Below are 26,674 nucleotides of genomic sequence, written 5' to 3' on the forward strand. Positions count from 1 at the left end.
TGCCTGGCAGGAAGGCTCGACGGCCAGGGCCCTGTCCTCCACCCTCCCCTCCACAGGAAGAGTGCACCTTCTTTAAATATGCTCCACTGCTATACAGTGTCACAACCTTCTCTGCAAAACTGTGAGTTACAGGAGGGATTTCAAACCACAGCTTTTTGTATTTTTGCATTTTCGAGGGGAAATTGTGGAGCAGATCAGTTTAAAAAAGATTGAAAAGCATTCAATTTTCAACTCTATTCACTTTTATTTGTATAGCACCTAAACACCGCTTATATTACCTCAAGGCATCGGTTAAAATAGTAAGGCTGAGATCTTACAATATTATAGAGAAACCCAACAGTTCCGACCTAAAGCAAGTGGGAGACAAAGAGTGAGAGACAATCTGCCGGATTAGGATGAGATGATAGGAAAGAGGGAAAAGGCAAGGGAGAGAAGACAATGACAAAAAGATGGCAAGAGAAGGCAACAATAATATTGTTACTGGCGCCCCATACCATGGCTTCAAGCCTCTCTGCAGCGGCCCTGATGTCGACTTGTCCCCCTTTCAGACTTAACTCTCTGTCCAAAATTAATACAAGTTATAAGATGATAATAATAGTAAAGTTGCTGGCAGTGTCCGATCTGGATCCTACAGCTCTGGAGTCAGCGACACCTGCAGAAGACAGAGAGGACAGAGAAGAAACCACAGCAGAGACAAGACACAAAGTTAAAGACATGTTGTAAATTAACATGAAGGAAGAGAAGGAGGGACAGAGAGAAGGGCTCAGGGCATCATTGGCGTTGCCCGAGAAGCCTTAGTCTATAGTAGCATGATGGTTAAGGGCTCGTCTGGGCCATCCGAATATATGAGTTTTATCAAAGTACAACATTTTAAGAATCACCATGGTGTTTGTTATCTAAAAATAATGTATAAATGCTTGAAATAGATAAGAAAGGGATACATGATCAAAAGAAGTCAAAATATTGGTTATGGATAGATGGTCAATGGTGCAAAAGAGCTAAAAGTTCGAGCAGAAAATATTCAAAAATTCTTACAATATTTAGCTCAAGTGATACACACTAACAATTTATATTTAGAAAAGTGTTGATAAGCGTTGTGTATTCTGCCTCACACTCAATGCTGGGATCGGCTCCATCTCCCACACAAACCTCAAAGGATAAGCGGTGCAGACAATAGATGGATGGACATTTGGAACATGACAGGAGGTGGTGATGACAGTTCATCTGACAGGTTTGTGGGTAATGTCTGGGAACCTCTGTTCGCCAGCCACCACTTAGATGAATATCAACATGGCGTTTTCAGTAGTACATTATGGAGGCTGCTTCTTCCTGCTTGAAAGTGTTATGCTAAAACATGTCATGTGTCACTGCTCTCCACACAAAACCACTACATTTTCATTCAGGGCACAGCTATCAGGTTGAGCAGTCTTTCTCAAGTGGTCCACACAGGTTTCCAGGCTCGTGGTGTGACGTAAAGAGGGATCTTTTTTTTATTCATGTGTCGTCTCTGCACCAGCTAATGGAGCTTAATCGGTAATTAATATTTCCCCCACGAGCCATCTCTCCTTGACTTCCGATGTGATGCTCTACCTGTAATTACAGCCAATAAAATCTCTAAATTGCCACACTCTCTGTTCAGTTCAGGGTCATCATAGTTAATCAGAGGCTGAGACTCGGTAATGGTCATTTGCTCATGCCGGGCAGATGAAGTGTCAGGAGACGGGGAGATTAAATGCTATCTTTATTAAATGCTATCTTTATTAGATGCGGCGAGAACCACAATTTTCCATAAAGGACTGAGTTTCTGTTCTAAAAACACGGGGGGGGGGATATAATCGAGAAAATGAAATGCGCCTCTTTACATTCCACCCATTGCAATCAAAACTGAAACACAGACAGGAGACCGGGTTCATTCAACATGTGAGACATTTTAATGCATGCCTTTTTCGCTTCCCATCCCTGTCTCACCCACACATACACACAAATGGAAAGTCAAGACAACATAACAGAGCAGAGTGACCTACACAGCTTACACCGGCTCCAGGCCAAAAAAACAACAACCAGGTGACTAGAACAACTAACGAAGGAAAGAAAAGGTTGAACAAAATGTTATATTCTATAGCTGCTGTATCTGTGTGTGTGTTGTCATCATTTAAGGCAGACCACCTCCTCTAAAACACTTTTGTGATAACTTTGAAGGCTAGAAAGACAGTTCCACAAAATAAACCCTACTGAGCATTGAAAATGGTGCACTGCAACTGCATCACGTAGCATATATTAAATATGCATATTAAACATCAGTTTACATTGCATTTCCATGTCACTGCAAATCACCAGATGCGAAAAACAATGTATTAGAAAGGCAAATGGACCATGAAAAGAAACTAAAGGTAGAGCCTTAGTAAACAGTTCACTTTACTTAAGCACAGCTGATCTGCTCTGCCAAGGTTGATCATCGGCACTGTCATTTTCTTAATTAGCAATGAGAGCTTTCACTGATTTAAAACACAAATGCTCAAAGGGATGTAGTTTCGACCCATTTTGTGGCTTCAACAGTCCTACTACTTTTCTTTGGCAGCCTTATCTTCAAATAACTAGCAATGTTTTTGGGGAAATGTGTTTTTAACATAACTTAACTCTTAACTTAAAAATGTGCATAAGTAATCCCTGCCTCAAAAACAACTCTTCGGGACCACATTCAGTCATGAACAACACTCACTCTGTCGTGCGCAAACCCACACAAAATGTTGAGCAGCAATGAAACAAAAGTAACACTGCAGAGAGAAGCAGAGATTTGCCTCAGTCTCATATCTACAACTGGGCTTAACACAGACTGATGGATCTGATGATATGTGAGGGTTGGAGGAAGCTGCAGCAGGAACGCTGCCAACATTACAATGACAACTCCAAGGGATGTTTTCACTTTGATGGTATGTGGTCTATGCTCTTAAATATCAGTGTTTGTTCCAGGTTGGGGCTGCAATGGGACCCCTGGAAGACCTCTCCACCACTATCAGCTCATCAGGGTTGTCACGCGCCTTATAATGGAGCAGGAGGTCTTGGATGGCGCACTCTTCAATCTAAAAGGACAAAAAAATACAGGGAAAAGAGATTGAGTCTGAGATACTGAGGGAACTAAAGCCACCCTTCAATTGAGGGTAAAAGAGAAAATGCTGACACAGAGTGCACAATGATAATAAGAGCGTTTCACATAATGGCAAAAAGAAGCCGCAAGAAAAAGAAAGTATGTTCTGTGAAGCTGCTGACAGAAGCCTGGCAACAGCTGGAGCAGAGAGGGCTCAGAAAGAAAACACAGAATGTTCTCTCTGTCACATAGGATAAGAGGAGCCATGTATAACTATACATTCAGTCATGTAGGAGTGTGTATGTGAAGGTGCGAGCACTAACGCACACAGACAAGACGCGTTACCTGGATTAGTGCCAGCGGCTTCTCTCGGCTGCGGATCAGAGCGGCTTCCTGTTCCTTCTCCTCCTCTACAATGGAGGCAAAGGCCACCTGGGAGTAGATGGGTGGGCTGCCCACTGCACCCAGCACCCAGGGCCTGAGGGAAAAACAGGTGACACAGAGAGAGATGGAGTGAGGATGGGTATCAGTGACTCTGCTGTGATAGTGAAAGCAACAAGACCCTGAAGTGCGGGGACAAAGGTTGAATCAATGACTACTGACAAGGTCCTGTGTGCGTGAGCAGGCCATCTATCCCTCATATGGCTGTGTAACTGAAGTGAAGTAAAATTCATCTCTAGTATACGGTCTGGATTCTATAAGAATCACAGAACTGAGACTGCTGTTTAACTTTTAAAAGATCTTCACATATGCTTTTACAGTGGATGTCAAATCATTATCAGAGTCTATGAATAGGACTGAGGAGACCAATCTCAATGTGGTCGAAAAATAAGAGGGTGAGGAAAAACTATGAAATAAAAAAAAACATTTTAGGAAGGGGCAAAACATTTTTAGAAACCTCAGGAGCTGCATTCAGACATGCACTAAACTCAGAGTTACTCTGCAAGGGCTGTCTGTGTGAACACAAATGTCAGACCTTCTACTGCTAAGTTTCTCCTGTGTTAATTCTAGTGGTCAAGCGGAGAAAGTCTGTTGAAACTCGGTGGAGCTAGTACCAGTGAGTAGGAGGTTGATGACAGATCCAACAAGCAACTGAAGCAAAAATGTGCATGAAAAAGTGCCATACATATAAAAAAAAAAAACACCAACAAAGATGTCAAAGGTTTGTGGTGACAAGAGCCGGCGCAGTTTTCGATGTGCTGTAAACAAAGACAGATGATTTTAGCAGCAGAAATGTTTGCCTTAAATCCTGTCTCTGTCTGCTGCACCACCAGTTGCCTGAATCCTCAGGAGAATTTTTTGTTGTTGATGTGAACTTGTCTGAGTGGAGAATAAGGCTGGTCATGTGTGAAAAGAAACATCTGGAGGAAGTCTGGACCCAATTCTCCGGAGTTCCTCCAGAGCTAATGTCTGAAAACGTCTAGGGAGAGTCACCAGTGAGGGATCCCTCTCCCAGGACAGACAGATGTCAGAGAGTCCAGCGGTGACGAAGAGCTGCCTCAGGATGAGAAAGAGTGCAGTCGAGAGATGTAAGAGTTGGAAACGATGAGAAATGTACAAGTGGAGGACGAGACAGAGGGCAATCAAACTTTTGAACAAGAAAACAAAGAAGCCGAAGAAGAAGAAGCAGAAGAAGTAGAGTCGAAAAAGAAGGCGTCATGGTTTCTACTGAAACCTCGTGCCCAAAGGCCAGGTGGATAAAGTCAGCAGAAACTACAGTAGCTCTCATTGGACATTTGCATTCACACATACACCACCTCTGGGGAAAATACGGAGGATCTTTGGACTTCAGTGCATGCACTGTACATGTCTTTCTAAATCTGGATAAAGGATTCATGGCTCTGTTCAATTACTACACGATTACAGTATTGGTTTCCAAATATGTCACTTTTTTCCCACAATTAATGTTAACATAGCAATGTGAACACAGAGTTTCTCTGATCTCAGCTGCTCAGTGCCGCTGCGTCATGATCAGAGCAGAAGCTGGTTTGTACCGAGCTGGAGTTTCAGTGTCCTCCTCCAGTCTGCTCTCACTTGATAAACACTCATCACTAGTTATCAGGACCTGATGAGTACATGAAGTAACTCAGTGTTTGTTTGATTTGCTCCAGAGTTTATGAGGCTGCATTTAAACATCATGAAAATGACTCGTCAACATGTTGTGCTCAGTACAACACGAGACGTGACGCTCACAGTCAGGACTCAGTGTTAAAGAGAGCAGATCAACACGCAAACATGATCCGACACCATTGATTCATAACCAAACACATGAGCCTGAATAACATCATCCTATATTTGCTCAGAGGCATAGCAAAGAGACAGCCACATTTAATTATGGTGTGGTATGTTTTAGATTGATTTTATTCTATTTTTCAATCTTAAAAACTCTTATCATTTGTGCTTTTAAAACTAATGTTAAATGTATATATCGCCCTCTGTCATATATCTTTCTGTGCCCACAACATTTAATCTGATTAAAATGTTTAGCCTTTGACAGCACTACTTTTTAGTTTTCAAACCTATATATTGAAGTTTGTTTCCCTAATATCATGCAGCCCTATTATTAATGTAATAATATTATAATTTTTTCCCCTGTTCTATGACATCCTCACCATCTATTCAATATGACATGTAAAACATGAAGTGTCACATTGAAAAAAACGCTTAGAGTGATATCTCAGTTAATAGTTGCTTCGTGTGAGTTGGCGACGAAAACATTTCTAAATCAATCACAATGACGCATGTTAAAGTCATATAAAATAAGACTCTGTACATGTGCACGTTAATCTGGCCAAGAGACACCTCTGGAAATGATTGAGGGAGACTAAAAAGAAGAAGAAAAAAAGGCTGGAGCTCAATCAAAGTGCTTAGATTATGAAGATATTGCTATTAAACCTGACTTAAATCTCTGGAAACAGTGTCTCAGAAGCCTGACATGAGCATGGACGAGGCTGCTGCAGCTTCCTTTGCCTTGAACTCGTCCATCTTATCCAAATACCAGGAGGAACCTGAAACCTGCTATGTTCTGAATAATTCGTTTTGACATGAGGTCTGCCCTTATCAATTCTGATTACCATCACCGCTTTCACTATAGTGACTCACACAGTTTAATATCTAGAAGTCTGCTCGGAAGATTGCAGGATGAAGCTAGGAGCAAACAAAACCAAGAAATATGATATTAGGCATAAAAAAGAGATGTACTTAACATGCAAGACCTGAAATGACAATTCAAGTATTTGATTTATTTTCGTCTAAATAGGCATCACATAAAAATCCGAGCTATTACTACAGCTAGGAATATACTGTATTTTGATGGACTTGAGTGACTGTGTGACTGTGTATGTTTGTGTACTGTTTGTCCAGCTGGGGACGTTGTAAAGGTCAGTATGACCTCGTGTTTGCGTCAGGTCGGCTCAGCTGTACTGGGTCATTTAGAGCTGTTCACCTCAGTCTGACCAGGGACTCATGACTCTGAATCAGATAATCAGTGTGACATAAAAAAACTTGTTGTTGCTCCCTTTTTCATGTTTATTGCAGTTTTAATCTCCAAGTTCATGTTTAATTTTGTATCTAATGAGAAATAAATAAAAAAGGACATACATGAAGCGTTTTAAATCAAGGCTTGGATCAGGTTAGAACGGAGGTCATACACTTAATGGGTTTTCATGGAATATAAAGTGTGTGTGTGTGTGTGTGTGTGTGTGTGTGTGTGTGTGTTTTTGCTTTGCTGATATTAACAACCCTACAACAGCTTCATGAAGACACCTCAACAGTGTCACCAAGTGGTAAGCAACAGTATTGGACACAGTCAGTTTTGGCAGTGACCTCCTTCGTGTGCGTTTATGCTGCACTTTGTATTGTGCGTCGGTGACATACTCACCCAGGGGCTCGCTCTGACTCGTTAGTTTCAGATTTAAACGTGACCCTCCTGGCAGCAGGTGTAGGGGTGACAGGTGACCCCGGAGCGCCTTGAGCCCGCTGTATTCCAGTTTGTCCCACTTTGATTAGACGGTTCTCCTCCTCCTCGAGTAGAGCCCGAAATGAGCATGAGGAGGGAGGGGACTGAAGTGCTGTAGCCCTACAGACAGAAACATATGACTAAAAGAGGGAAAAGTATATATGGCAAATCATTTTGCAGTAAAAGAGTGTTGCTCTTTTGTTTCCATTTCTTCTGAAGTCAAGTCAAACTTGATCTATATCACACATTTAAAACAACCACCACTGACCAAAGCACTGAAAAGGCTTTAAATATTAAAATATTGATCGAAAAAAACTGAGGATAAAATACAAAAGCAATAAAACATTAAACATCATGAATAATTGCGAGGTTAGAATATTGCTCACTAACTCAAAGTCAACTCGAATTGAAAGACAGTGAGGAATGTTTCTAGGGTCTGAGCGCCTCTGGTATGAAAAGGTAAGATGTTCCAGAGATTAGTGGAAGCCACTTCAAAAGGTTCAGCCACCTCTGCTCTTGAGCATAGATCTCGGGACATCTCTAAGCATGAGGTTGGTCGACCTCAGTGAAGTAGAGTAGAGGTGATCACAAAGAGCAGGACGAGCCAGAACAACATATCCTCCCTGATGTTTTTTTTTTCTTGTCAATACAGAAAAGTGCTATACAATTATTATTTTCATCATCATCATTATCATCTTATTGAGACTCCAGGAAGAGATTTCTCCAGGAAGAGATTTCACGACAACAGTAGTCTTCCTATTTGGCCTCACTCACCAGGCCTTCCCACTGCTTTTGGATGGGGTATCTGTGGGGGTTGGTTTGGAAGCCGTGGACTCCACACTGGCCTCCTTGTTGGCCATGGCCAGCATCTTCCTCTGCTTCTGGGACAGTTTAGTTGGAACGGGGGAGAGCTTCATGATGGTGCTGACACTGCAGGCGGCAGGGAAAATTATGCTCAGTTAGCCAAAGTGAACAAAGAAAATAAATAATTCATATGCAACAGTACAGCTTTACATCTTTCTTCTGATTATATGGCCTCATACCAACTAGTCTAACTGGTTACTGTAAACAGCAGTTAGTTGGTAAATGACGCAGACCTCCCATACCTTCCAGGACTTTTAGGAGTTGCTCCAAGTGCCGGCAGAGAGTTGGCTTCCATGTCCATGATGGTTCTCAGATCCAAGACTGGAGGTGGATGAGCAGGGCTGCAGATCGTAACATAGTCACTAAGTAAGCGGGTATACATATTTCACAACTTTCAATAGTTATTGATAATCTAGGCATAAAAATGTCCCTTCTCTCTGCAAAAGTTGGAAGAAATAAGATCTGTTGCACTAAGATCAGATGCACTGAATGCTTATGTGAATGGGTGAATGCCAGAAACCTGTACTGTAAACTGCTTGGAGTGGTCATCTAGACTAGAAAAATGTTATAAAATAAGCATGTCAAATAACTCATCTTTGCATTGTGGACTTTCTGTCAATGGCTTTTTTAGAGAAACAGAAGAAAAGAAAAAAAGATGCCTGATCAATACCATCTTACCTGGGACGGACCATGGGGATGAGTTGTGATGCAGGGTTGGGGGAAGTTGAGAGGCCATTTCCCAGTGATGTTGGGGTGCTGGGTGGAGTCTTCAGCTTTTGACTGAAAGCCTTCTCATCCTGCACACGATAAATAACTTATGATCTGTTATGTATTTGATTATTATATCCACCAGTCTATATTATTTAGCCCACTTATCTATCACTCTAACTTGATCATACAAGGATAACTTTATCAAAAGTGTCCGTTTGAAATTGTTTACACTATGCACACTGCATATAAGGGGAAACTGATTGAAACTGTGATTATATGGCTGTAGTGGTCAGATATTAACCTCAACTCTGTCATGGAAGACAGGTGACTGCACGTCCCGGGGACTGCCCAGCCCCATGTAGCTGCCCTCAGAATCTGATGTGAGCAGCTCCTGCAGCGACTCAGTCGAGTTTGCCTTGCCTGTCTTCACCAGGCTCTGGGGGACCACTGAGGAGGAAACAGTCAATTCAATCACCATGTTTCCTTAAAAGAAGTGAGTAAGGTGATTTGTCATGACATGTGCATATGTGTTATACCTGCAACAGGTGGGCTCTGGATGATATGAGAGAGAGTGTAGCCCCCTGAGCTGTCAGACCGACGCCTTGGTTTCTTTTTAGCCTTCATCTTTGCCTTCTTTAACAGGACATCCCTGTTGGAATTGGAAAGACAACATTTTAGAACTTTGCTGATACGGGACAATGCCAAAGTTGTTTATCAAAACACTGCAGAGGAATTTTTAGATTATGTCCTGTTTCAGGAGTGCTGTGCCATGCCTTGCATGAACCCTCAGGAGATTTTTCTGTTGTTGTGAATGGGTCTGACCGGAGAATCTCATTCTGCATTACTCAATGTAAAACGCAAAAATCTAGATAGTGTGGACACGATTCTCCGGACATACTCTGGAGTTTGTGTCTGAAAACAACTTCAGTTCCTGCTTTTCTCATATTTAGGTTTATAAACTAAAGAGTTCCTGCTCTAAACCCACATGAAAGAATAATATTGTGTTTTACAAAAGTAAAGTTTGATAAAAAAATGCCAAATAAATTTGTATATATAGAAATGTAAGTATTACGCCATTAATGACAATATGAAACTCAACACAGCAGCCCAATTAGAAAACAATTAACAAAGATATTAAATAGTTCTGCCTGCATACCTGGTGGAGTGATCCAGTTCTTCCTCTGGTTTATGGCTGAAGGCTGAGTCAACATTTTCATCTCCATACACACTGAGGTCTGGAGCTCCACTGAACGGAGTGATCACTCTCCTTTGCATGGCTGGAATCTGGAAAAAAAATAAAATAATAATAATTAAGAAGTCTTAACTACGGTGGCCCTGAGAGCTCAACGAACAGCAACTTAAGAAAACACAAGCAAGTTGACAAAACACAAGCAAAGTAAGAAAACATCTTCATCAATTTCACAACACAACACATTATAGAAACGCGCAGCAAATAGACAAACGCCCTACAAATAGACAAACGCGCTGCAATTAGACAAACACGCTGCAATTAGAGAAACGCGCAGCAAATAGAGGAGAAAACACAACGGAAGTGTTTCCAGAGGACAGCTAAAAGTGTTGGACACTGCTGCCACAGGAGACACAAAAACGTCCAATACACCATACAAATTTGGTTCCACACAGGGGTCGGCCACCCGCGGCTCTGGAGCCGAGCGCGGCTCTTCAGCCCCTCGGCAGTGGCTGTACAGTACAGTGGTGTTCATATGTTTCGCAAACGCTGAACTTAACGAATCAGTTTTCATATTATTAACGTGAACGTTACGATGAACGTGAGTGAACGTCACGTTAATTTTTTTAATCATCATCGTATCAGGCCATCATGAAATACCAGGAGCGGGCGTGTGTGTGTGTGTGTGTGTGTGTGTGTGTGTCGAGCGCTCCGGTCCCGGGCATAGACTGTATATAGGTCCCGGACCCGGGGCTCCGACCCCGCCCACTCGCTCAGAAGAGGGGGCAAAATGTCTCTTTTGATAGTAAAGGTTTCATACCCCTGCACACTATGGACAATACATTGCCTCACAAACAGGGGCTTGCTTGTTAGCGCTGTTTATTCAGTTTAACAGGAGAAGACGGCATGTCTCTAGATCGGACCATCTTCCGTGATCAGATCGGTCTCTCCGAGCGAGTGGGCGGGGTCGGAGAGCCGGGACTCACTCACCCGCCCGCTCCTGGTATTTCATGATGGCCTGATACGATGATGATTTAAAAAATTGGTGACGTGACGTTCACTCACGTAACGTGACGTTCACTCACGTCACGTTAATAATATGAAAACTGATTCGTAAAGGCCAGAGTTGGCGAAACATATGCACAACACTGTACTGTACAGCCACTGCATAGGGGCTGAAGAGCCGCGTTCGGCTCCAGAGCCGCGGGTGGCCGAACCCTGTGTGGAACCATATTAGTATAGTGTATTGGACGTTTTTGTGGCAGCAGTGTCCATCACTTTTAGCTGTCCTCTGTAAACACTTCCGTTGTGTTTTCTCCTCTATTTGCTGCGCGTTTGTCTATTTGCAGCGCGTTTGTCTATTTGCAGGGCGTTTCTGTAATGTGTTGTGTTGTGAAATTGATGAAGATGTTTTCTTACTTTGCTTGTGTTTTGTCAACTTGCATGTGTTTTCTTAACTTGCATGTGTTTTCTTAAGTTGCAGTTCGTTGAGCTCTCAGGGCCACCGTACTTAACAGACGACATAAGTGCCCCCAGTCAGTGACCCATTTCCAGTAATAGATATATCTTTAAGATTGTGATTCTGAACACCTTTATCTAAAGATATGATAAACATCCAACAATAAGTTGCAGCAATACCTTTTGCAGCAATACCTTATGCAGTATATTAAAAAACATTGTTGGTCTTTTGATTTGCTTTTATGGAGCTCATGTACTTCTGAATAAATCTCAGAAGACCAATAGCACGGGTCAGAAGTTGCTGCATTCTGCTCCAAGTTATATAAGAATGAAAAACATCAGTAATACTATTCCCCTGCTGCAGGTTACTAAATCAGCTACTGCTGGAACGCTGGATCAGTGGAGTCTAGAGGCTCTTACTCTTTAAGACTGAGAACAAAATCTGACAGTTACTGTTCCAGTGTTTGAAACTGTTGAACTTCCAAGAAGCTGTTCTTGTACATAAATAAATAAAATCCAAGTAACAAACAATGAGCAAATACCAAAGTCATGGGAAGAATCATGCAGATCGGGATAGGGAGTTACTCACCATCTGAATGTAAGCTGCAGAGAGATCCACAAGCACCTCATCACTAAGAATATCCAAAGCTCTGAGGGCAACACAAAAACAATTGTAGGAGACAGATGAAAAAGCATGTTTTTATTTCTCTCCTAGTTGCACATGTATTTTTCCTGCTGCTTTGATTGGATTTCCAATGTCCACGAATATAATTATAACAGATTATAGTTGTTCTGCTATTACAAATGTGGCTTACTGTGTTCAAATTGATTTCCCTGTATAATAACACCACCCGGTGGTCGTCTATGTACATGATTGATTCTTCATTTCCTGTGTTTGTCAGATGCTACTAACCAGATGACAAGAGGTAAACTCAGGTGATACCCAATGTAAGTAGTCACCAGATTCGATGCGTATATTCATCTGATAACATTTAAATAACCAGCAGATTATTTTGTATCCGTATGAAAGTCAGAACAATCTAGTTGTTCATTCTGATTAGACTATACATAATAAGAATAATAATAAGAATTCATGATTTAGGGGACTGATATTAATCAGTGTGTCTAAGTTCTGTGCAAAATAAAATCCAGACATTGTGAATTTAAATGTGGTTTCATAAGATGACTTTTGGGCTTTGTGGAGGTTTACACTCAACTGAGTGCCCATACAAGTTGTTTGTTATTTAGCTGGATTACCGAAAAGCTATTCATCAGGGGACTAATATGAGTGTGTAGAATTTAGTGTGGATCTAAATAAAATTATTTATCTAGCAGATTTAAATTTATTAAATAATTGAAATTGCTGATTTTCCTGGGAACACTTCATGGAGCTTAATGAAAAATATGGGCATGTTAAGGGGACAAATTTCTGCAATCTGGTGCAGCTGGATTGAATTCAAGGGGACTGTTGGGCTTTGGCGGAGGTATGCCATGTGAGTACTGTTCAAAATCCACACTTGATTCTCACTTTGACTCGAGCAGGGCGGCCATGTTGAGCACAATGAACTGGAGACAGGAGAGTTTGAGCTGCTCTGCATTGTACACGGCGGCAAACTCCAGCAGCTCTGCAGCGTTCTTCAGAGTCACTGAGGAGAGGAAAGTAAGCAGCTTAATTAACAACTCAGGGCAATTTAACCGAAATAATGTAATTGTGTCAAATTTATTTTCCAAAGTTGTAATTTGTGAAGACAAACTGGATTTATATCATGTGATGAAAACCATCTTATTCACAAACAAAATTTAAGAAATAGAACAGTATATTGAAAGATTTGCACCCTGCGTTACAGCTCAATCCATTTATCATTTTGAGCCAAGATAGAGTTTATATTCATATGAACAACAAACTTATTTGTTACACTATGAGCAAAGTAAGGGGGACAAGTTAGGAGTTACACAATTTGTTTACCCTCCCTTATTTCTACCTCTTAGTCATTCACATCGAGTACAAATCGGCTTTGAAATGATCGCATTCAGCCTGTTGCTTTTAACCTTCAAAAGAATCGCAACTATTGTTTCTACCAGTGCAGCATTTTGTCCAAATGAATAGAGCTGGTGAGAGATAAGATTATAGGAAAAGACAGTGGGTGAACGGGCAGGGGTCGAAATAGAACATACAATTCTCAGTGATGACGATCTCGCACATTTCCTTCAGTCGTGTGATGAGCAGCTGGTCGGCCACAACCAGTACGCTGCAGACAAACTCTACATTCAGAGACTCTGTTGGGCAAAGCAAGAAAACAAAAAGCACTGTTTACTGTTCCTTTTAACGATTCTTGTTTATTTAGTAAGAAACTGACATTTTAACCAGTGCACAATCATGACAACGTTCAGTCCACAAAACTTGAGCAGCTACCTTTGATGGTGGGAGACTCATCGGTGTAAATATACTCGAGAATGACCTGCAGGATCTCTGAGCTGATCGGCATCTCCAGTGCATTACAGGATGTGGCCTGAGGGGGTGCAAGACTTCTGTATTAACAGCCCTGAAAAGAACTATATTGACAAAAGTATTGGGAAACAACTTTTAAATCATCCAATTTAGGTGTTTTATTTAATCCCATTGCCATTGGTTGGACTAGGCCCCTTAGTTCCAGTGAAGGGAAATCTTAATGCTTCAGTTTACCAGGACATTTTGGGCAATCCTATGCTTCCAACTTTGTAGGACCAGTTTGGGTAAGGCAAGAGCCAGATCTCAACCCCATCAAACACCTTTGGGATGAGTTAGAATGGAGTAGCGAGCAAGGCCTTTTCTTCCAACATCAATGTCTGACCTCACAAATCCTCTGCTGGATGAACGGGCAAAAATGTTCACTAACACAGTACAACATCTTGTAGAAAGCCTTCCCACAAGAGTGCAAGCTGTTATAGCTGCAAAAGGGGGGTCCAACGCCATATTAATGCCAATGGATTTAGAATGGGATGTCATAAAAGCTCCGGAAGGTGTAATGTGTAGGTGTTCCAATACCCTTGTCCATACAGTATAGTTCTACAGTCTATGGTTTGTAGCAGTGAGTCATAGGTGAAAAACATTCCATACCTCAATCCAGGGGTTTCCAAGCATACTGTTGAAATATTCTGTTGAAAATTACAGAAATAATGTAAATAATGTAATCCAGCACCTAATTTGTGGTGGCAACAAAACACAAGAAGCTAATAATTCCACAAACTGAAGATGTCCTGCGAACTAACAGGCGTAGAGGATCTGTTTAAATAAAAGCATTAAAGGGGACATATCATGTCCATTTTACCACAAGTCGATATGGTTCCTTGGGGTCTTAATGAAATGTCTGTAACACATTTTTTACCCTGTCTAAAACAGCCCTCCTCAGATTGACCTGTTTTGAGTGCCTGTTCCTTTAAAAGCTAATGAGCCAGTGTCAGAGACACGGCGGAGACACAGGGGTCTCCGAGTGATGGAAAAGCGCTCCTCACACAGGCATAGCCCCGGGAGGAACCCGGGGCCTGCCGGGGCACACACCAACAGACTTTTGCCAATTCCTTCCGGGACATTGCCCTCAAATATGAATTCAATCCATTTTGCTCTTGTGTCTTCTGAGGCTGGGACATTATGTAAAGATCTGTGCGGATCTGTGCAGTCAACCACAGAGCATCTTGAGTGCTTCATTTGCTTCATGCTGTTAGCTAGCTAGCTATTCCAGGTGTATACGAGGTTTGCAAAACAAAGTGAAGTGCTTTGGCAATTATCGTATCTATGATGTGTGGGGGGGCAGGGAGATGAGATTTTTTTTTGGGGGGGGGCAGCCAAGGCCATGTAAGAGACTGCAATTTCGCTTGTGACAAGAGAAGGATACGGAAGCTCATTCTCAGTCACTCAAGCGTGAAGTTTCTGACTTAGATGAACCACAATACATCGCGGGAGTTGTTTTTTTCCAGATTTTTTGGGACGGTAGACATGCCAGATACCCAAATTAACATGTAGCAGAACTACAAAAGTGGAATTTTCATATGTCCCCTTTAAAATAATGATGCAAAAGGCAACAGGTTTTGTTTAACAAGCAAGAGTTCAGCACAACACTTTTTGTAATTAATCAGCACATATGCTAATTTGTTTCATTAGATTATGCAAAATCATAATCTGCAGTTATATTTCATTTGATTGTGCATGATTATAAAAATCTATGGATGCGTTTCTTCATTTATCATCTTACCCAGTCTTGCACAGAGGATACTTTTGTGACAAGGAAATTCTTTGGAGTCTTCAGATTTAAGAGTAACATCACAGAGGTAGGAGCTGCGGAGAACCAAAATGATAGAAATATATCAGATAATCTACATCATTTATCAATTGTTTTTATTATAACTAAGTGCTGATGTACACACCATTTCCTCTGGCAGAATTTGGGTTTGTTGCCAGATTTCTTGTGATTGACAACAATTTTTCCATTTTCATATTTGACTCCATCCAGTCTGTCAAGCAATAAAGAAAACACGATTAATGAGAAATGACATCAAATCTGATTTGGCCTCATAGTCAAAAGGTCCCTCACCGCGCAGACAGGCTGCCCAGGCCGAGCTTTTTTGCAACGCCCTGCAAGGTTTTCACAGGGTTGGCCCCTCTTTCGTTGGCTCCCGCCTTGTCACCTCTGCCTCCTTTCACCTTCTTGCCAGGCTTGGAGCCCTTGCTCTTGGCCTTGTTGCCATCTTCTTTGGTAGCAGGGGGAAGGGAGCGGTACACCTCCAGGGCTGAACCACCTCTCAGGCCCAAGTCCTGCAGGCTGCTGATAAGCCTCTCCTGCTCTGAATCCTGGCCAAGGCAATAGAGACAGTGGGGCACACTGTTCAGACATAACAGCTCTCTTTCACCGCTAAAGCAATTTTTTTTTTATAGTGACACCAAATATATCAGACTTCTGTTGCTTAGGCTGTGTTACATAAATATTAAACATTAACACTTCACATCTCCTCCCCCTAACCTGATTTTGTCCAATCAGGGCTGCTGAGACCCTTGGCCGGGCCCCTTGCACCAGCAGCTCACAGGAGTCTGTGTAGATGAAGTGGAGGGCGTATTCGAGCATGTCTGGTGGGATTTTTTCAAAAATGAGTAAGTCGCAGCCCACAGCATCTTCGCTCTTCCTCACTTCCTGATCGAGATCATCACCAACCCCACTGTGCTCGGATATGAACAGCTTCCGGAAGAACTCGGACCTCATTGACAAGATGTACTTGTGAGCAGGGAAGGTGCGATTGCCGGCCTGAAGCGTCACGTCGTGGATGCTGTCCATTTCATCTGCCTCATCTAGAAGGCTCCGGAAGTGTTGGGAGAGTGAGGATGGAGAAATGCTGGGAATCTCATACAGGCTAGATCAAAGACAAAGTGGATGTTGAACGATTATCAAAGTGATCAAAAATAACTTCTACATCAATATCATAGAAAAAAACCATATTATCTGTGAGGGCTGAGTAATAACTGGACAAAAACAATCTGTCTTTAAGAGATCAGGTGCCCAATGAAGAATGAATAAATAAATATGAAAATGAGAAAAAACAGACAAGCACCAAATGCATATCAATCATCAAGTCATGCATGGTAGTATTTGTTCAGTGTTTCCCCCAGGATTTTTTTTTTTGCAGCATAGCGGGACGGTCTTTTCTCTCACATTTGACTGACGAAAAAAAATATAACCAAAAGGCTTTGCTTCACACTTAAAAAAAGTTAAGTTCAACTGCTCCGAAGGCACCTTTTTAGGCTTTAAGTCTATTTTATACAGACTGCATAAACAAAATAAATTATTGTGAACAACTTTTTCTATGCTTTAAGAATGATCTCCCACCTTGTTTTGGGGTCTGCCTGAAGCACTCCAAAATTTCGACCTTTTGAGTCCATGGTGATAGTGACAGCTCTGTGGACATATGGGAGTTTCTCCAGGCGGATTCTCCCATACAGTGTCCCCGCATCTGAATGGCCACAAACCTCCACACTGACTTCTGGATGAACGCAATTAAATCAGATAAGGCATTTTAAAACTGCTTTAACGATGCCTTATTATTTTGTTTGCCATCACTATTTCGTTCTCTTTTGAATTATGCAGCCAAGTATATTATGAGATTAATAAAAGGCATGATTAAAATCATTTTCAAATCATCAACTAACTTTTGCAAAGTAATAGAAAACTTTATGATAACTTAACCCTTTCGAACTTCCTCACCTTTCTTCTCACCATACTTCTTATATTCTCCAGCCCACACGCCACTGAAACCCTCCCCGTCCTGAGTCACAAACATCATGCTGTTCTTGCTGAGAGCTATGTCCGACATGAAAACTTGACGTCCGTACGCCCACCGGCACTGTCTCACCGAGCTGCCGGAAGAACGCCAGCAGAACACCTGACAGAGAGGGGAACAACACAGAAAGGTGGATATTTAAGTCTTAGTCACCGACTCCATATAGGTCCAACTCTGCTTTGTGCAACTGTGTAAACCATAGGTTAGATAACAGTACAGAAAGTTCAGACACTTTCTATATCGGTAAGGCATTCTTTCACTGTGTCAACATTTTGTAACTGAAGTAAAAGTCAAATTACCTACAGCTTTTTTGTTTCAAAGTGGATTTAGGTTTCTCCCAACAAGTTGCGTTAACAATAATAAGAAAAAGCATTTTCTCTTCTACCTGATGAGCAAACTTACCCTCCCAGCTTCATCTAATGCCAAGATGACCACCTTTTCCCCTCCTCCCTCATTCAGTAGCTGTGGATCGACACGGTGGTCCAGACTGCCGCCACTGACAAGAACCTTCTTAATGTTGAGTTGCCTGAACAGGACAAAGCAAAAATAATAATTAGAAAGAAATAATGTCAGGGTCATGTCAAACTTACTATTATAATAAATCACATAATCACATCTGTCATTTAATTATCACTATTGATAACTCGACTGTTCAATTATTGGTAGTTAACAGGCAGACATGCATTAAGCTCTTCTGGTCTTTCAAGCCAACGAATGCTCAGACAACCACACAATGCAAAGCAGAGAAAACTGTAACACAACTGTTTCCAATTAAGTAACTGGTTTACAATCGACCGTCATTCAAATGAGACCAGATTAGAATAATGGATACAGAGTGGTCACTACCTCTGCTGGATCTCTGTGTGACATCACAAGATGTAGTCTTTTGTTTATTATGAATGCAGACAGAACTGCAAAAGGAGATGTGGCCTCAATTACTGTGATGGGAAGCAAGATTTTGAAAAACATAAAATAATGGAAAATAATGTAGTATGTGTTTTTTTTTTACGTGTGTGGTAATATGAGTCAATCTGCTCAATCAATTGCTGTGATTACATTTTCGATAGGCTGATCGTTTGATTTCCCCCTTACAAAAAGAAACAGCCAAACATTTGTGACTTTTCTCTCCTAATATTAACTATTTTTCCTAATAATATTTCATCTTTTTTCTTGAAATCTGTGTCATGTCCTCTATACTCTGTCATAAAAAAACAGAGTAGGAGTGACTGTAAATTATTTTACTGAGATGGAAGAAGAGGGGTTCTTTCACCTTTTTGCAGTACAAGGAGCGATGGTTAAAGTCCAAGTGCTTTATTTTGTTTTATTTATTCACCTTGATGCAATTTTCTTGCACTGGTAGTCGGCCAACAAGTAAAAGTCCCCCTTCTCAGTAACGACTACTGTTGCTCCCTCACTCGCTGCTGCCATGGCTATGGTAACATCTTTATGGTGCAAGGCTGATACCTGCCTGGGGGCTGTCACACACTTCTCTCCATTAGGATCCAGGAGGTAACCTAGATATTAAATCGCATTGGTGTAAAAAAATTACTGTACATGAACATACCAAGTACTTCACACTCACACACAGTGTGTTAAAGAAAAGTGCTAAGTGCAAATCTCCGGTCTGAATGGACCCAAATAGACCCTGAGATCCAATCATTCAGACCATATTCTGCAGTGGTCTGGAACACATGTGGCTTCTTTTGAGTCAACGCATAACTACTCTAACCGCCTGCTAAGCTGACTTCCTCTGACCATTTACAGTTAAAATAGATTTTTACACTTCTCAGTGTCCAACTGTCCATACATCGATATGTTTGTTGCCACCAATACAATATCAAACACGTTATTTGTATAGCCCATGTTCACAGAGCAAAATGTGTTTCATAGGGTTAACAAGGGGTTACACCCTCTGCCCTTAACCCTCAATATTGACTCTTAACACACTTCAATTCGTGACTGCGCTGACATAAAGACATACACAAACAATGCAATCACACCCATCTGTAAACTCACTCATATATCGCAGGGAAGTGAGATCCGATCATAAGTGGTCACAGGCGTCACATTCAGGATGCATTTTAATGCCAGGTGTGAACTGGCAAACTAAGCTCTGTCCACTTTGGATCGATTTCTCAGGAAGGATGTTAATAACAGGTCTGAACAGGACTTAAGTGTCTTAAAAGCAGTACAATCATCTCTCCTAACACAGGCTTTGCTGACATTTCAGTGTTGACACTTACCCAACTGTCCTCCATTTAGTCCCATTGTATAGACAGCCTCCCTGGTCCACAGCACTGTATGGAACCTCCCTGCTGCAACTCCAATCACTGTCCTCCCTTTAAGCGTCTTGGAGAACACCTACACAAGAGATTAAAGGGACATTAATAATATAATATATACACTGACGGATGTACTTTCAAAAGTATAATAGTAGATGATAAAGAGATATTAATTTATTGAACAGATAATTAATTTAGTATCTCTTAACAGTATTATGTATAATATTGTATAATGTACTTTTAGGCACAAATACATCCAAATCAAATATAGAATACAAACACTGCTTGATGCATGCACAGTCATGCTACCTCCTACCTGTTTAGGGACATGCGCTGAGGTGGGAGGTGGAGCTAGGCCAAGCTGATGAAAGGTGTTGAGGCCAAAAGTGTAAACGTATCCTTCCTCTGTAAGAACCACCGTGTGGTCTTTCGCTGCTGCAACCTGGGAGCAGTGGTGGGACATCAGACCCTCCACCATCCGAGGAACCTGAGGCGAGCAAAGAGAAGATGGTTCTAAAGGGTTTTTTTTAAACTTGCATGCCCAGTATCAAGATTCTTCCCTGATTGCACACAGTCACAGTGACAGCATTGACACAGCCCTGTTGATTTATGCTCCAAGCCCCTCATCTGCTGTTATAATAGCATGTTATTGCATCAGGTTACTATTGATATCGGCTCAACACCTTCTCACTGTACTTGACAATGAATGTATTTTACCAGTTCAGTCATGTGTGTGAGGTCTGCATCTGCCCATTAGCGGAGATGAGAAAAAATGCAGGGAGAATTCAACAAAGATGTAAAGGTCTGTAAAGTATATTATGTAAATGTACAAATAATGAAAGTATGTTTTCCAAATTGGTACAGACATAGGTGTCATTGTACATGGAGAAAAGCAATCATCATCAAAATGCTTTGAATATTTCTCCACACAATTTATCCCAACCATGAGAGGTAGAAATAGAGTGGGTCGCCCATAAACCAGAGGGTAGATGGTTTGATCCAATTCTCCCGCATTCCGTGTTCCAAAACAGGTAAGAAAAAATTAACCCTTGACAGTGTACAAGTGATATGTGATAGTGCAGCACATAGATGCACTAAACATGTGTTTTGTACAGTAAAGCAATTTGAGTTGTCATACAGACTAGAAAAGTGCTATATAAATACAAACCATTTAATTAATGAGCATTCATTCCATGTCACATCATAACCACCTCAACAAATAGAACAAAAAAACAAAAACAATGTAAGTATGGTTTTCCAATAGCTTAACAATTATTAGGCAACACACAATGCATCCAGTGGACCGTGAGCCATGAACAGAGTTGTGCTTTAGTAATTTGCATGTGCCTAGCCTGACCATGCACTAATCATTAACTGTTGTTCAGCAACATGGAATAAATTAAATGATGCAAATTCAGATACATAATGATATCCCAGCAATGACTCAAAAACCAAACTTTCTGGAGGTCATGGTAACAATATATAGTAACTTTGTGAAGAATTTGACCAATTCTAAATAATAGATTTTACAATTTAACTTTAACTGATATAATCACTTATCTTCATTTTTATATTTGGCATAGCATGCTTTTATATAGATAGATAGTAGGGCTGCATGATATTAGGAAAAAATGCAATATGCAATAACCTAGTTGAATATCGCGATGACGATATGATTTGCAATAAATAAACATTAAAAGTGCCTGCCTACTGACGCAGGGACCCAACCAGCTTCTTATCGCGAGGGAGAAGGCCTGCTCCTTCAACAGTCACCTCTTTTTATATTCGCAACCAGATAATTTAGGCCGTTAGACATGCTGCACTATCCTCTCAATGTTTTTTGTTTTTTTCTCATAGACAATCTCTGGACCTACGTACGAGTCTGAAATAAGGTTAAATAAAGTTAAATTGATTCGACCACTGGTTATTGAGAGCTGGGGAGGGAGGTGGTGATAGAGGCTGCAGGTGAAGCGTGATGGACACGTTCACATTTCACCGCCCTTGCCCTAGGCAATTTACTAGCTCACCTACCTACCGACATTGTATGACCTATATTAAAGGAGAAATGACGTAAACGCATAAAATTTTGCTTCTACTCGTTTCTCATATGACCAAATCAGAACGCCAAATTGCATGAAGATCTTTGATAGTGCAGCCCATTAGTTTGATGATTTCAGGGAATGACCCACTTATTTATTTATCCATCTTCTTCTGATAATACGTTTCCAGTGTCAGTGTCATAAAATGTGTCCAATCTGAAATGTGTGCTTATGTAGCTGTCGTCAGGGAGGAGCCAGCATCTTTATCAGTTTATCAGTTCACAACATGAGTGCCTAAAAATGTATCATCTATATTTATTTATAGTTCTTTTAAGACACGATATGAAATAAATACAGCCACACCCTAATTCCATTTTAGTCCAATAGACTGACATGAAAAGCATCCTGGATACAGAATGTCTGTTTATACAGAGTTTAGAAAGAGGCAGAAGTGTAAATTAATGAAAAAGCAGGTATATCATGTATGAATCAGTCCTGGCATCTGATAATTGACAGAATAATTACATAATTGCATTAAATTATCCAACAATTGACACCGAAAACCTCCATGCCTGTTTTACATCACTTTCATTTCTAGTTTATTGGGCAATTTATGCCCCTTTGGAGGATCTCCTGCTGTATACTCTAATGTTCTAGAGTTTTTACTCGGGGCTGGCAGGAGAAACCCCCCAGAGAAAGTCCAGAGACTCGGAGTTCCGTGCATGCCTGTGAGCAACTTTACTGTAATACAAGGTTGTACCAAAATAATGCCCAATGACAAGTCTCACCAGATAAGTCTGTTCATCTCCATGGCCAAGTCGTCCTCCTTGTCCATGGCCACAGGTGAACACCTGGCCTTTCTGAGACAGGAACACAGAGTGGAATTTACACAGAACCACCTGAAAAGGGAGGCGAGGAGATTAAACATGAACACAATTTTTCTGTTGTTACTATACATTTTAAATAATCTAAGTCGTAGTTTTGGGGAAGAAACCATCTGAGGTATTGGTTTGTGCAGATTAGGCTCTTGTCATCATAATTTTGACCTAATAGCAGAGGCTGCGATGCATCTCTTTCCATGTCCTTCAGCCAAGCCCTCTTGTTGTGATAGTAAAACACAATGCCAATAAACTACAGGGCACAAGTGGAAAAGCAAACATCATTACTTATACATTGGTCCCCTCAAGCCTTCAATAGAGCACAGGGATGTTTCCCAAAGTATCGCATTGATGTGGACATTCACACACATCAGTGTAGCTTCATTAAATTAAAAACATGTCATTGTGGAATGAATATTTAACCTCTTGCACCTGCTGGATTAGACTGGGAGGACAAAGACCATACACTGTGCCACTGGGTCATTGTGTGGTCATGAAATCTGATCCACCTGTCCCCCACTAGGCTTTATGAAATTACTCTGCATGACAACTTATGCGAGTCAGAAAACACTTGAAACACGGAGTCTATTCTGTAAACAGCGATAATAAAACATCAAAGACTCAGATTTCAAGGTGGATTAAAATGACAATTTATCTAACACAAGCACACTGCATTACTTAATCTACTATACAAGCACCTTGTATGTACAAACAACGCTGGGGGTGGCTGCACTGATGCCAGCAGTTATATTAATCACACTAAGAGCGTCTAAATTACAAACGCATGAAATTGTAGCCTCGCTGGCATAGTCTGACCACGCTTACACTGGCTCAAGCAAGTCACAAATTGAATTTACAAGAGAAGGCAAAACTGATCGCTCCCTGCCTTACGCTCCAATTATTTTTGTCAATACTACTGCTGTTTTCTTTCTGTGCGCTTATACCCCAAGCTACCAAATCCACAGTTTATCAAAGAAAGATGTCTATGGTTTGCTCAAGCATGCCTAAATATATTATTTGCCTTGGTTCTACCACCACCAACAATTAAAAACTAAAGTATATCAAATATCATTACAGCCATGGAATAACCAAGTCAAGTACGATCCAAGCTTCAAAAAAACATTTTTTTTCAAATGCAGATGTACCCAGAGAAGAACATTGTGTAACTCATGACTCTCGGGAGGGACTGTTTTGCTGGTTTTCCCATGTGGTGTGCTTCATCTGGAGTACCCATGAGCATTCGCTAGTTCTTTTCTTTTTTTTATGATTAAACACATGCTGGCACAGAGATAAAGCATGAGGCTATTACTGGCATGACGCATGCAAGTGGGGTCATCAGGTTGGGGGAAGCCTTTTGCTGTAGAAAAAGCACTTTCTAATTTCCCTGGAGAGCTATGACACCACCACTGTTATGAAGCCTACCTGCTTTATGTAAACTGCAGTCCTTGCAAAAGCATCCACAAGCTCCGGGTGCTGCCGGCTCTCCTGATTACCATGGCCAAGACTGAAATTAGTATTGTTTCCCCATGTGTATACTTCAGTTGGGTCTGTAGTTAAGGAGAAAACAGTCACAACACTGCTTCCACCTGAAGATGTACTTAAACCACTGCCATTAAAAGAAAAATGTCAAAATGTTTTCATGCATGTACATTTGTATTTTAGCTTTGTTTGTAGGAAAAATTACACCCATCTCCTAGACAGATTACTACGGGACTTGGCGAAACGATGCTGTAATGTCAGGGAAATGCCCTAAAAATGTTGATGGAGATCCAGAACTAGGTGTGGATCCAGGATTTATTTTCATTTTTATACCAGTGTTTTTGAACACAACATGTGTTGGTCGGTCCTTCATCGTCAAGTCCAGGACAGAGAAACCCTCCTTGTCCTGGGTGGACAGAAGTCCACCATGCTGAAACACAACATCTGGGTCAAGTTTCTGAATATGACTTTGACTGTATAAAGCACTGATCCAAACAAAAGTAATTATGCATGTTATAAATAACACATTGGAATGTTAAAAATAAAACATTGGAAGGAAAATTCTCATAATATTTAACAAATTTCACTTATGTAATAAATGGGAACTTTTCATGACCCTGTTAGTAATGCTATTAAACTCTTTTACTGACTCTAGACAGGACATTTCTTGAAGGATCTACCGTGAAAAAAAAATACCTTGACTAGCGATATGAGACAGTGGATCTGCCCGTAGAAGGCGCTGCGATGCAGAGCGGTCCAGCCTGATTCCTTATCCTTCAACATCAGGTCAGCACTCTTACTATCCAGGAGCCACTCTAGCACGGCCTTCTTTCCCACTGAGGCCGCCATGTGCAGGGCTGTGCGGCCAAAGTCATCCCGCAGGGTGGCCACATTCTGGCAGTGTGAAGACAAGAATCCCCGCAGCGGCGCTTCGGAGCGACATGTCAGTGCCGCCACCACATCCTCTGCGTGCTGCAGTGAGCGGCATTTGGGGGTGCAGTTCTGCAGTGCAAGACTCATGCTGACCTTCACTGATTTTTCACAGTGACCTCTCTTCCTTTATGTTTTGCAAAAGTCTTTCTGACAGCAAACCACCTACAAATAAACTCAATGAAAAATTGCAAAATATAGCTGCTCTCCAAGAGGCTAAAGGTACATATACAAAAAAAAGGAATCAATAAGAGGCCGAGATGGCTTGGAGTGCTAGAATTGTGCTTGTGTTGAGTTTCCACCGCACCCTAGCGACCCCAGAGCGACTTGTTTCAGTCCACCATTTCGATCAAGAATTTAACACAAACTAAGGTGTTTGTCGCATATATTGGCATTAAGAATTCAATAAATACAAAATTTCTACAGAGTTTTATACAAAATTGTACATTTGAGTGTTTGCAAAAATAGATTTTCCTCTACTGATTTACAAAAGGTAACGATTCTTATCATCAAACCCTCTGACCGTCCTGTCCAGCAGTCCAACCATCAAACTTGAGGGGAAAGGGCTCCTTTCCCCCCCAAACTCTCACTTTCCCTTTCAAAACTCCATAATTGTAGAGTGCACCTGAGGAGGAAACATTTGAGAATTAGCAATGAAAAACAAAATATATTCACATTTGTTCTAGTAGCTCAGATCAGGTGAGTTGTCATGTTTGCCAGACGTTTTATTTGCCAACTGTTTGCAAATCAATTAAAAGATTAGAATTATTGGTCTAAACTTAATATTGTTAAACAAATTTGACTCCCCTAATAGTAAGAATATGGATAGTATTTTTGTAAACAGACATTTTTATGTTAAAAATGTTGACTTAACAGCAGGATTGTTTCACAGGCTGATTTATCCAAGAAATATAGATGTGTTAGTTGTCTGTGTTAGCTTCTTTTCTGTCCAAACCCTCAAGGAGATCTGGGTAAAACAATTAAGGCGTTCCGCCACTGTGACACAAAATAAGCGTTAGTTCATTAAGGTCTGGAAGGTAATGCTATGTGGCTAGCATGCTAAACAACTGTACCAAAGCAGGACAACGTTACACGTAGAGCAACGAAAGAATGTGTTATGTATTTCCAAGCCTGTCCGCAGACTATTCACCTAACGTGGGCAAATGTAAATATGGAAAGGTTCAGGTTTGAACATTCAGCAAAGTGTTGCTAGCCAGGGTTAGCTAATTCTCACCTAGCAGCTAGCTTGACTGACACATCATCGAATGCTAGCGTTAGCATTCTGGAAAGTGTCGTGTTTCTTACCTTTCGCTAGTTAAAGAGAGAAGAAGACATGGAGCAAGTTGCATCAACGACGTATATCCACGGTGTCATTACTACAAACAGAGGCCAATTCCCCACTGGTGCAGATTGGGACAGGACTGACGCCTTCAAAACTGCAGGCTGGGTAAGAAAACCCTCACTAGTGTAGAGACTTCTGATTCGTCAAGGCTTTTAC

General features: G+C 41.2%; 1 protein-coding gene across 2 annotated transcripts; it reads right to left on the reverse strand.

The window, feature by feature from the left end:
• Window positions 1-1,908: 1,908 nt before the first annotated feature.
• On the reverse strand, window positions 1,909-26,674 carry ibtk (inhibitor of Bruton agammaglobulinemia tyrosine kinase). Of its 2 annotated transcripts, XM_053431811.1 has the most exons (30): window positions 26,482-26,674; window positions 25,700-25,801; window positions 24,943-25,341; window positions 24,580-24,676; window positions 24,190-24,314; window positions 22,678-22,788; window positions 20,167-20,337; window positions 19,812-19,929; window positions 18,902-19,082; window positions 17,971-18,094; window positions 17,493-17,670; window positions 17,118-17,271; window positions 16,260-16,644; window positions 15,834-16,090; window positions 15,667-15,753; window positions 15,495-15,577; window positions 14,363-14,400; window positions 13,679-13,775; window positions 13,441-13,542; window positions 12,794-12,911; window positions 11,855-11,915; window positions 9,775-9,902; window positions 9,155-9,267; window positions 8,920-9,065; window positions 8,586-8,704; window positions 8,150-8,248; window positions 7,818-7,973; window positions 6,966-7,163; window positions 3,431-3,563; window positions 1,909-3,080 (listed from the first exon to the last, which is right to left on the reverse strand). In XM_053431811.1, exons 3-30 carry the CDS (start codon window positions 25,264-25,266, stop codon window positions 2,955-2,957), a joined length of 4,029 nt encoding a protein of 1,342 aa, XP_053287786.1. In that variant the 5' UTR covers window positions 25,267-25,341; window positions 25,700-25,801; window positions 26,482-26,674; the 3' UTR covers window positions 1,909-2,954. The 2 variants fall into 2 exon arrangements, with proteins under 2 accessions (XP_053287786.1, XP_053287787.1); XM_053431812.1 differs by having other exon boundaries at window positions 19,037-19,082; window positions 24,943-25,801.

The sequence above is a fragment of the Pleuronectes platessa genome, chromosome 10 (genome assembly GCF_947347685.1).
Source record: "Pleuronectes platessa chromosome 10, fPlePla1.1, whole genome shotgun sequence".
Lineage (NCBI taxonomy): Eukaryota > Metazoa > Chordata > Actinopteri > Pleuronectiformes > Pleuronectidae > Pleuronectes > Pleuronectes platessa.

What these genes read in the sequence shown, in the direction of transcription:
- ibtk (XM_053431811.1), bottom strand. Translation starts at nt 25,266, where the DNA reads ATGAGTCTTGCACTGCAGAACTGCACCCCCAAATGCCGCTCACTGCAG. An exon ending in CTGGGCAGCCTGTCTGCGCG is followed by an intron (nt 15,754 to 15,833) that starts GTGAGGGACCTT and finishes ATTGCTTGACAG; the next exon opens with ACTGGATGGAGTCAAATATG. An exon ending in CCAGAGCCCACCTGTTGCAG is followed by an intron (nt 9,066 to 9,154) that starts GTATAACACATA and finishes TTTCCTCCTCAG; the next exon opens with TGGTCCCCCAGAGCCTGGTG.